Source organism: Diadema antillarum, unplaced genomic scaffold, assembly GCF_040938485.1.
Source record: "Diadema antillarum isolate AM-2024a unplaced genomic scaffold, OU_Dant_1.0 seq00000564_RagTag, whole genome shotgun sequence".
Lineage (NCBI taxonomy): Eukaryota > Metazoa > Echinodermata > Echinoidea > Diadematoida > Diadematidae > Diadema > Diadema antillarum.
In genome coordinates this window covers 179,013-191,030 of record NW_027271503.1, presented here as the reverse complement: position 1 = coordinate 191,030, position 12,018 = coordinate 179,013, and the positions used below count along the sequence as shown (strand labels likewise).

Sequence of the window (12,018 nt, the reverse complement as noted above, 5' to 3'; positions counted from 1 at the left end):
TATGGATAATGATACGTAACATGTTTATCATACATAACATGTTTCATGTGACATTATATCACACACAACACTGGTGTATGTTTTTGCTTTCTGTGCATGTACGTATAGGCAGTTGGACACAAACCTTGTGCAAAAGAGATAGCAGCGGCAGAAATAGTAGAAACAATGGTGGGAGGAGCAACGGTGACAGTGGCTGAGTACTTAACCCACCAACAATTATTGTTGAATGGCAATACTTTTCAATCTTTCAAATTTAGATGGCCAATAGACTCGACGTGATGATCGGCGCTGCGGCGGGCTTCACCCACCTGCTACCGGGAGGTACGTGGGTCGGGATTGTCACCTTCAACAGGATGTCCGCTGAGGAACACGAGCTTATCCAGGTGAACTCCGATGACGACAGGGAGAGGCTGCGAGATAGTCTTCCCCTCATACCGGGTGGTGGCACTTGCATTCCCTGTGGTCTGATAGCTGGTCTAGAGGTACGAGCAATTGGAATTAAAGGGATCGTATAGTTTGGGTCGAGACCTAACGTCAGGTTTATAACATTTTTTTGGTGGGATAATGAAAAACCTCATAATGAAATATGAAAGAGATTGCAATTTCAAGAAGGATTCAACGTTAATTGTTGAAAATTGGTCTTGAAATGGCTAAGATATAAAAGATAAGAGCGATCCTTATAAAATTCACAGGCCACGACTTTTATTAGGATCTCTTTGTGTCAACTTTTTTTTTAGATATCTCAGTCATTTCGAAACCAAATTTCATCAAAAAAACTTTTGATTCCCGTTAGAATTGTATGCTCTTTAACATCTCATAGAGTGGTTTCTAAATATCTCGCAAAACGTTATAAGCTGAATCCTCACCTTAACCAGTATTGTACAGTCCCTTTAATTTTCTATCGTGGATTGTATTAAGCAAATAATCAGCGTTGTTGAAGGTGATGGGACAAACTATCACTTCCGAGGCGATCTGGATGTAGCTATCTTTCCGAAGCGCAGCTGAGGAAAGATTGCGTACACATTCAGATCGCCGAGGAAGTGATAGTTTGTCTCATTGCCTGGAACTAAAAGTTGATTATTTGCTTTATATTCCACATCTAGGGTCCTAGATATTCCCATTTTATTCCACATCTGAAACCGTTTTAGCTGTCTTCAGGTATCATCAGGGCTTAGGCTACGTAGTTTACTTTAGACGTATACTATGCGCGTAAATGACAAAACAACGAATTTGCTCCGCGCCCCGCGCGTGGCACCGAAATAAAAAGTGCGTTACACTGTGGTCTATCATTTGACCCAGGTCAAATGATAGACCACAGTGCAACGCACTTTTATTTCACGCGTACTCAAGATTGTAAGTTAAAATCACGCGTTAGGACTGTGTGGACTAAGAGATCAGCGAAACAAAATGACTATCATCACAGAGTGTAACGAACTTTTATTCTCAGGTGATGCGATGGGCAAAACTACGCTTTATCACGTGATCAGCTCTTGACCAATCCTATAGCAAGATTTTTAGTATGTGGAATATAAAGATGTTTGTCACTAGCAGGAATGAAAAATTTATAATCCCAATGGTGATATACTTCCAACAGAAATACACTTGTATTCTTGTATTCGATAAAGCTATGCTATAAGATTGATTTTGGCTTTTGGTGAGAAAGAAATGAAATGAATTTAAATAAATGATAACGATTGTCTTCTGGACAACCTATTTGTTGTTGAAAAAGATTTAAAAACAACAACAGTTAACATTCACAAGGTTCTCAGATATATTATATTATGATCGAAACCGTGTAAAAGGACATGTATTAGCCATCGGCACTGTTTTTGTCACCATTGCAATACTGTCGAGGGCAAAATCTCTACCCATATAGCTCCTATAATACCCATAACAATTGAAGTCATCATCACAAAACGTACTGAATTTCACCATCCAAGCGAGGAGTGATGTACTTTGTCTCAATTAATGAAGGCTGCTATAATGCTCAAAGTTGCATGAGTGAGACGGACGGATTAGAGGTACAGTAATTCGTCCTGAGTAGTTCCCACCCCACCCCCGCTTCCAAACTAATACCACCATACCTTTGACTCGACATGCCAGTAATTGTGACATTTTACATATAAGTATTATATTTCTCAGCCGCCAGCTATTTTCGGGTCATCATCATTCGTCACGGTGTTTGCTAGAGCTGTCAAAATAGCCTTTCAAGAAACTCATGGCGTGACGAGGTGTAGAATAGGCAAATTCATTACCTTGTCCCTCTCATTATTCGACGATAATCTGGTAGATTTGTGTGAATTATGTGTGTGTGCGTGTGTGTGTGCGTGTGTGTATGTGCTTTTACACGAGTAAGGAGCTAATATTCGACACCCCACCGATGTGGCGTCCCACGTTTGACACGCCTATCCTGATCTATTTTCTACAGTACAGAGATCAGTGGATACACCCAATTTGACGCATAGTTATTTCAAAAACAGACCCAATCCACGTTGGGGGTAGTCAAGAATGCGACGGTTTATACATTATTAATTGAATCTGGCACGCTGAAACGGTCAGCAGATCATTAGAATCGCTCCATTTATCGACGGCCCGCCGAAGAATAAGTAGAAAAATTAAAGGAAACCAACGCCTGAATATAATGTTGATTGAGTAAAAGCAGCAATACTATAGTAGAAGACATCACAAAATGTTTTAGAAAAATGAGACGTTCTTTCAAAATGTATATGAATTTTTAAAGTTTTGGTGCCGCCATCATTGGATAAGGAGACTACTACCCTTACTGACGTCATAATGGACAACAATATAAAAGATATGTAAAGAAAATTCCTACAAATTTGATTTTTCATGAAAATTACACATTCCATCGACTTGTTACTGACATGTGTTAAGAGTAATGTTATTCCCTCTGCACTCTGTAAGAGATCAGTCAAGTGCTCCTTTATTATGCTATTATCTAGCGATGACGGCACCGAAACTTTTAAAAAAAAGTTTCAATCAAATGTCTGATTTTCCTCAAACTTTCACTGATTTGTTTTACGAATGTTGCTGCTTTTACTCAATCCGCATATATTTTAGGCTTTGGTCTCCTTTAATAATAATCACATATACCCGTATCACATTCTTGATTACCGTGGAACGAGTTTAAGCAGGATCATCGTGGAAAGAAGGTGATCTGCAAAACGATTTGGCATTAAGCTTTGAGTCCTAAAGTGGTTTTGATATAGAAGATAATTTCATGTAAAATGCCTGTACTTCGTGTAAGTAGACAGTGAACGCAAGATTTCCCATGGTAGACTTGAATGTTTTGAAAGCAGCTCAGTGTAGACGCTTTGCAACCAATGGGTGCTTGTCTCGAATTTTATGAGACTTTTCTCATAAAATTTTCTCTTTAACTTAAGTCACGTGGGATTCTTGTCGGGGCTCCAGACTGGGGTAAAGCTTTGTTTTTCTGAAAGATTAAAAAAAAGAACAACAACGTTCATATCTCTTAGCTGAAATGAATTTCTTAGGAAGGACAATAGAGTTTCCTATCTATATAGGCCTGCGAGTATTCATTAGGCATGTCGGTGACCTGCATGATGAGTCATTGCTAATTTGTTCATTCATTTGTTATGTAGGTGACTCTAACTTTGTTTTGTTTGAGTTTTTCCGGGGTTTTCTATCCGACCATTGATCTAATTGGACCTTCAATCAAAACAAGCCTTCCTCTAAATAGGTCAGCTCATATTTTTGTTTCTTTTGACATCAAAAAACACTTCTAATTGTCCATTTTCCGTATTCTTCGTGAAAGTTTAAGGTTGTATTGTATTTATTCTGGATGTATCTTTCTCATACACATATGAACTCAGTTTTCAAAGGATTGCATAATTTTGTGGAGTAATAAACTTGGAACACCAGCACAAACCAAGAAAAGGCCTAGGTACTTCGGTTAACGCCGGTGTCCCTTTGTTTCTATGGTCATTGATTATTTCATCACGAATGTAAAACAGGACGTTTCCATAGTGTTAGTCGATAGCTCTCTCCGAAACATTTTTTTTTTGTATTAAGCAATAGTTTTGAAGCATTATTGAAGAATCATCCTGTTTAACTGAATTCAAAACAAGAAGAATGTAAGTCAATACCTTGTGGGATTTTAGTTACCGTGCAGAAATATAATCAACATAGATTTAGACTTGTGGGAGAATGGATATTTATTGCTGGCGATTTTCACTGTCACATTTTTTTTTTCGTCTGATGCACATCAAAAGCTGTTGTCTTGGAATAACTGAGATGATGAATGCACAAATCGAGTTAGATGACAGAGCTTCTCTGACGACTGTGAATGTAAATGAACAACCATGCAAACCTTGATGGGTGCCGATTTGAAACTATTAAAGGGCTACAGGTCGCCCCAGGGCCAAAAGATTAGGTATTTGTTCCATGTCTGCCTTTGTGATAAATGTTAAGACAGACAGCGTCCCAAATCGCCCATCAAATCATTACTATATAACCGCTATATAGGCATCAAAACAAGCTGTCCCGTCGAGGGGTTTGGAAATCTTCAGAGCGTATTATACAAACATGACTCTATAGCAAGATACACAGCTGAAACGACCATGGCCGCTATATTTTAGAAAGCAAAACAAAATAGGTCAGCGTGATATTGGTTTCATTATGCCAAAGGTTGATTGACAGCACGATGCAAGAAAACAAAAGGAGAAGTATCATTCTCAAGGTTACACGAGCTCAATTTGGGGAGTAGGTATGGGTATTCTTGTGGCCCTGATCGTAGGTTCGTCGGAGCGGCAGTGTACAATACCTACGGTACGCCTCAATAAGCTGGCCTTGGCAATGGGGCGGGACGGCAACTCGCGTCTCGTCTAGGCACTTGATGCATAATGCGTGGAAGGACACTTTGATTAGGCAGGTAAACACAGGGAAGATTTGTCTCTAAGGAGTCATCTTCACATGATTACACATCAATACTGTGTGTTCACCCTTTTTGACCCCCAAATCTCGTCCGAACAATACGTATAATCTAAACGCATGTTGCGTGTATTACTTCATGGTGGCCGAAGGGATAATACTTTGTCATACATTTTCTAACGATTTACTACTATTCGTCTTCAGATTATTTGAATATACCCCCTCAAAAAACAAAAAACAAACAAACAAACAAACTTACATCATCTGTCAATCATAACTGAAGTACTAGTGTGATTAAGAAAAGACAATGCAGAGAAACATACAAATTATGCTCGGTGTACTATATAGAACTTCATTATACTCCTACGCCCTACATACTTCTACTACGCTATTTTGTGCTTATCCTTCCACATCAATCAATGGCTGCCTTTAATAGTTGTAAACAAGTTTCAGCAATAGGCCCTATATTTGTTTGGTGCAACGACAACAAAATATATAATTATACTATAGTAAGTTGAGCTGATCTTTCTGGTGATCAAGATAATCAGATTCTTTTGAGCCACGTGTTACTTAGTGAGGGATTTCGACGCGGTCCTATTGGCGGGCATGTATGTATCATCATATTCATATTTCGTTTCTTGTATTTTCAGTTCTTTTTATGAAGATACATCAAATTAGCATAGTTATACGATACAACTGAATAAACTTGTTTGGCTTAAATACAAATGGTAGAGAACAGATTATTATGATGGAAACTGATGGAATCTGATGATTCTGATGGAAACAAGAAATGTGCCCTTCATGTTTATTAGACATATATCCATTCATAATATAGTATCATAACGGTGCATTCTATGACGAATATTGTGATAGTTCACCTGTTGCTTTTTTCTTTTCTTTTTTCTTTTTTCCTTCTGGTTGTCAGCTGAAAATATATATTGTCAGCTGAGAACCAGAAGGACGCTATCGCGTTCTAAGACTCGAGCGTAAATAAGAACGAAACAATCAATTTTCATGAAATAAGAGTCTATCAAACCCTTTACGTGCCACGTCATGATATTTTCCAGAGGTATGTGTGTGAAATTTGTGCACATTTGACTCGACTGGCACAGAAAGGGTTAAACAAAATGGGGGGGGGTAGATTTACTGTTCCAAATATAGGGTAAGATAACGTCCTTATGGTTTTCATTCTTAAAGGACAAGTCCACCTTCATATACACGTGGATTGAGTAAATGCAGACATATCAGTGGAACACATCAGTGAAAGTTTGGGGGAAATCGGACAATTAGTTCAAAAGTTATGAATTTTTAATGTATCTGCACAGTCACTGCTGAATGACAAGACTACTGCAGTGTATGATGTCACATGCGTACAACGATAAAAGGAAAATATAAAGAGAATTTCACAAAATTTTACTTTTTGAAAAAAGTGCACATTTCCTCAACTGGTCACTGACATATGTTAAGGGTAATATTATTCCCCCTGCCTTCTGAAAGAGGGAAGTCATATGTTCTTTTATAATGCGAGAAAAGTGAAATATCTTGAATTTTCTTTTATGTTCTTTATATCGTTGTACACATGTGACATCACAAGCTGTAGTAGTCTTCTCATTCAGCAGTGACTAAGCAGAAAATTCAAAAATTCATAACTTTTAAGCGGATTGTCTGATTTTCCTCAAACTCTTGCTGATGTGTTCTATTCATATTGCTGCAGTCACTCAATCCACATGTCTGAAGGTGAACTTGCCCTTGAATATTTCACCGGAAATCAAAACAATTAAAAATTGACACCATGATGTAAGGGAGATCGAGCTCTAACACGATACCAATAACTCAATATACCCCCCCCCCCAAAAAAAAAAAAGAAAAAAAAAGAAAAGCGAAGCCCTTCTTGTTCTCAGCCAACGATATATACTTTATTACAAGGCTTCATTAAAAGATTGAGGGAGGAAGGAAAGGAATCTGAACGGCCCGCAGCCCCAACGCCAGCAGAAGCGCACTCAATTCAACTCATTTTAATTCTATTCAATTCAATTCAAACTTTGTTTTCACTTTTTTTCAACAGAATGTACGAAAATACGTAAATTTGACGCGCATTTGTGAAATGATACACAGGTAGCAAGGAATATCATATTCATGTCTGTAGTCATTACAAAATGAGGCATAATTTATACAAACATATTTATACATTCTGTGAAAAAATGGATTTACCCACTCAAAAGACTATGCTTGTACTATGTGGATACTTCATTGGGAAGAGGAAAAAATGGGTAAAAAACTTAAAACTACAAAGAGTGCGGAAAGTGAGGAAAGAAAAAATTGGGGAAAAAGAGGAACCAGAAATCGGGGAAAAGAGATGAGACATTAAAAAAAAAACCCTAGATCAATTGCTACTCCTTGTAGGCACGTATAATAGTAAACTAGTTCGCAATAAATTAATGAACATGGGATGTGATGGAACGACGCAGTCTTAAAAGAATCAATAACGTCGTGCTCTTTTGGAGCTACTCATTGTTTCGCTCCTTCTTTTTGTGCCCTGTCACAGGTGCTCAAGAGGCATCCATCTGGTAGCTTGTCTGGAGCTGTGATTCTTCTCATGACCGACGGAGATGACCGCCACATCCTGCACCACCCCGTCCGGGAAGAGTTGCGCACTAATGGCGTACGCGTGGACACGGTGGCTATCGGTCAAGACGCGTACGGAGAACTAAATACCATAGCCGCAGAAACAGGTCCGCTCGATTTGTACTTGCATGATATGCGAAATTTTGCTAATAGTCAGATAGTTATGTATACATTTACTTTAATGCATATTACTCATAGCCGCTTGACTGGAAACGCACTTTTGGCTCTTCAAAACATAGAAACAAAAACAACAAAATAACGAACGGTTATTTACATTTGCAATCAATCGGTATAAAGAGGGAAGGCTTGACTTGCCTCTTTCAGAAGGCATGGGGGATAATATTACCCTTTACATATGCCAGTGACAAGTCGACGAAATTAGCACTCTTTCAAAAAAAAGTGAAATTCTCTTTATATTTCCTTTATATCGCTCTACGCATGTGACATCATACACTGTAGTAGTCCTCTCATCCAGCAGTGACTGCGCAGATACTTTAAAAATTCATCACTTTTGAACAGATTGTCCGATTTACCCCAAACTTTAGACGTTCAATGACGTATTCTACTAGCATTGCTGCATTCACTCAATCCACATGTATAATTATGAAGGTGGAACTGTCCATTAAGTGAAACTACGAGTAAATTGTAACGAAATTTATGTGGTACTGTTACAGGTTAACAAAATTATCCAGGGTTTCTCTCCTGCATTTATCTGTAGGCGGATTAGCACATTTCATTGCGGATAATACTGGATCGGCTGAGATTCTTACCGCTCTTACCCAGACGGTTGACCGGTGCTCAGAAGGCGGGGGTGGCTCCCAGAAACCAATACAGGTAACCAGTGGGAGGATATAAATAATGTTCGATCCAATATTATGGGAATAACTTCTATTCTATTATATTTTTTGAAGGACATAAAGTCAACGGAGAGGTGGTGATGCATAATGCTGGATTGCCATGGGGGGGGGGGGGGGGGCATTTCATGAAGCGTTTTGGTCGGATATTTTTCTGACAAACTGTTACAAGCTACTAAAATCCTTGCATCTGATTGGCTGAGAGCAAATCTGTCCGACAACTTTGTCAGACAAAATGCTTCATGAAATGCCTCCGTGAGCATTACATAGTAATTGCATATCATACATCATCACGAACAGTCATAACAGACAAAATAGTTTATACTTTCTCTTTTCATAAAACATCCCCTAAAAACTATACGCCATCACGCCATGGGAACGAGGGACGTAATGTGACATAAGATAACCATATCTTTTGCAGTTCACTCGAGGCTTGAGTATTAGCAGGCAGTGTTTCAACCATGGGCTTGTGCTTTCATTGCTATAGAATTTGATATATTCGCTAGCCTTCGTGTTAACACCCGGGTTAGCACTGTCTTTATTAATCAGGGTATTGTTCGATTGTCCATATCTCATATTCATTTCCGTTTCGAATGTTTTTTGTTTAGTTATACGTAGTGAAATGTCTCAAACTGAGAAGGAAAAAAAGCAACAACAATATATTGTTCAAATGGAATTGATCATTAATACAATAATACGTTGAGAAAGGACAATTCTACATTTTGAAGAAAGGGGGAGGCATATTGTTTGTCACTTAGGCAATCATATCCTGTGAAGGAGACCAGGAACATAAAAAAGGAAGATATTTTGACTTCCAGGGTGGAACACTTAGTTCCTATTCAAGGGAAAATGAATCACACAATGTTGTTGAAGTTTCAACATTTGTTCAAATATTTTTAACTTCACTGCCTTAAATTAGGTGTGATGCAGAAGTAGATCTTACCCTACGTTGATGTTCCAGGTCCAAGGAACAAAAGGAAATAGTCATCTTTCTGTTCCTATTTCAGTTGACCTCTAGATACTTCGAATTACCAGCGAATGAATCAGAAGCCGGATCGGTTTCTATCGATCCTACAGTTGGCAACCAAACGGCATTCGTTGTTACCTACCTGTCCGCGGGCAGAGGCGTATCTTCAGGTGATTGCCATTTCACTCATTCATCATAATATTATTATCTATTGCTTAGTGAACTTCACAGTGGATACCGATGCTCATCACATCGTGAGTTTATGTCATTTGTCATCAATTAAGTTTAGTGGTACAAGTTATGGTTGCATACGAAAGTTCTATTTCCAGTTGTACGACATGAGAGTAATGCCACTATCTGACGATGTCGACGTTATATTTGAATGCAATATCTGATCCAGAGGCATCGTCAAATTGGTTTGTGTGCACTTGATGGGCCCCATTTCATAAAAGATGTTAGGATGGCAACTCTTGCTGGACTGACAACTTACCTCGGTGGCAACAGCCAATCAGGAAGCTGGATTCTTGTCGCTACCATGCATGGTAATTGCCATTCCAGCTAGAGTTGCTATCATATCAACTTTTTTTCTGAAATGAGTCTCAGAACTGACAAAAACGAGGTGCAGACCTACGATTTTATACACTTCTCACCTGAAAGGCTTAAATACTGCACAGGAGAATCAACCAGTCCAAAAGGAGGCTCAGGTAAAGACGGTAAATATTTGTTCCTCTTACGGCAAGTATAGTTAAAAGATGACCCATTTTCACCGTGTGGTTGTACAACCGTTTCCTCTTTGACTTTTGGGTGGCGAGTATTGTTGCGAAAAAGGGTAACAGTTCGTCATCCCGCTTTGTCAATTTGGGCGCCCTAGTTTCCACGTATATATTCACATTACACCATTACATAATTTACATTGGAATTGACAGTATAGATTCGGTAATGACTTGTATTAAGTTTATGTATTCGATATACTCTGATAAGGTTGTTTTCTGTGCCAATGATGATTTTTTTTTTCGGAGTTTTTTTTTTCTTTCACCTGCTCTTATATAGGTATACAACAAGGGTCCAAATTATGCGATTCTTTCGATATTTCTTTGGACAGTTAGACATCTCATCACTTTTTGATAATTATATCTTCACCGTCTTTCTTTCGCGCTGAAGTCAATCAAGACTTGACTTGACATACATCGACATAACCAACATGAGGACTTTAAAGATGAACTTATGAGATGTGATAAAACTTTGTTAATATTGCCAAGCAATTTTGATATTTTCCCGAACTACTTGCAGGTATCACAGTCACTCTCATCGCTCCAGACGATGACACCATGACTGTCGGGAATGAAGGGTACAAGAATGATGTCGAGAAAAAGACCCTAACCATCACTATTCCAGGAGTTGCCGTGGTAATGCAATTTCAAAATATCATCTTCATGTCAATTATGCATACGACCAACAAAACTCCATGAAACCACATCATAAAACAAAACCACCTCATACACTATAATCTGTGTGTCAAGTTATTGCAGAATAGAATGTCAAGAAACACACTTATACAGTACACACGATTCTTGTTATCTTGTCATTCGTACAGATCCAGAAATATCGAGGGAGTGTATACATAATAGTAATGGTGTGTGCTGGCATTTTGTCTGGGTTGCAGGGACTAGCCGAGAAGAAAACTTATATCATGCGATTACAATCATGTGCAATAACTTGGTCCTTTTTCAGAGGTTTCATCCATCTTTTTATATCATCAAAATTTTGTGCGAAGAAAATTCCGTGTAATGTATCATGGTCTCAAATTGTGTCCATGAAGAAGTAATGTAGTAACGTCTCGGATAGACCTAGTCAAAATGAATAATATATCAAACGCTTTTGCATTCATCATAAAAGTCTAATAAGATGGCCTTTCTTAACCAGAAATGATAAAACTTCCGAAACAGGAATAAAATCTATAATGACGCTTTAAAGATATCAGTACAACATTGTACCTTCGTATGTAATTAAAGTATTTGACTGTGGGCTACGCATATGATTTCACTTACCGTTTGATTTGTCATCTTGTTTTCACTGAATTTACCACATACCGATTTTGTTTAATGATGTTCTCCTAAAAACATTTCTCTCCGAAACAAAGAGTGGGAAGTGGAATTACGTAGTTAAAAACACTTACCCCGGAGAGCAGAACGCCACTCTGACTGTCTACTCGCAACCTGTCGTCGATTCGGACGATGTCATTACTCTCGATGCCGAAGTCAGTAGCTACATGGTCGATTTCAGTGATGCTATCGCTCCAATCAGCGCCTACGCCCAGATCCGTCAGGGGAACCGCCCGGTGATTGGAGCCTCCGTCAGAGCCCTCATCGCAAGGCCGGGCGGGTATGACAGAGTTGAGCTCCCGCTCTACGATAACGGCGCAGGTAAACTACTTAGTTTAGTTTGATATTTACTGATTTTTGTATTGATTAAGACTTTGCTAGCGTCTTTGATTTTCATCTGTGTTTCGTTGATGTTGTTGTTGTATTTTGTTAACGTCGTCTCCCGTTGCCATTGTATTTGAAAGAAAGTAAACTTTCCCTTTCCTTTTCCGTTTAGGCATTTAGTCGCTCATAGTTTCATAATATGCAATAAATCAGTCGATTTTATCACATGTAGGAAGAA

The 12,018-nt window shown here is 38.6% G+C and overlaps 1 protein-coding gene across 1 annotated transcript in view; it reads left to right on the top strand.

Moving 5' to 3' along the window:
• The window catches only part of LOC139735127 (calcium-activated chloride channel regulator 1-like), a 68,147-nt gene that overhangs the window by 51,216 nt on the left and 4,913 nt on the right, over window positions 1–12,018 (top strand). The window contains exons 9-14 of the mRNA XM_071645892.1: window positions 258–482; window positions 7,454–7,640; window positions 8,252–8,367; window positions 9,395–9,524; window positions 10,645–10,760; window positions 11,495–11,777. Of these exons, the coding sequence (XP_071501993.1) occupies window positions 258–482; window positions 7,454–7,640; window positions 8,252–8,367; window positions 9,395–9,524; window positions 10,645–10,760; window positions 11,495–11,777 (1,057 nt within the window). The remainder of the gene's footprint in view (window positions 1–257; window positions 483–7,453; window positions 7,641–8,251; window positions 8,368–9,394; window positions 9,525–10,644; window positions 10,761–11,494; window positions 11,778–12,018) is intronic.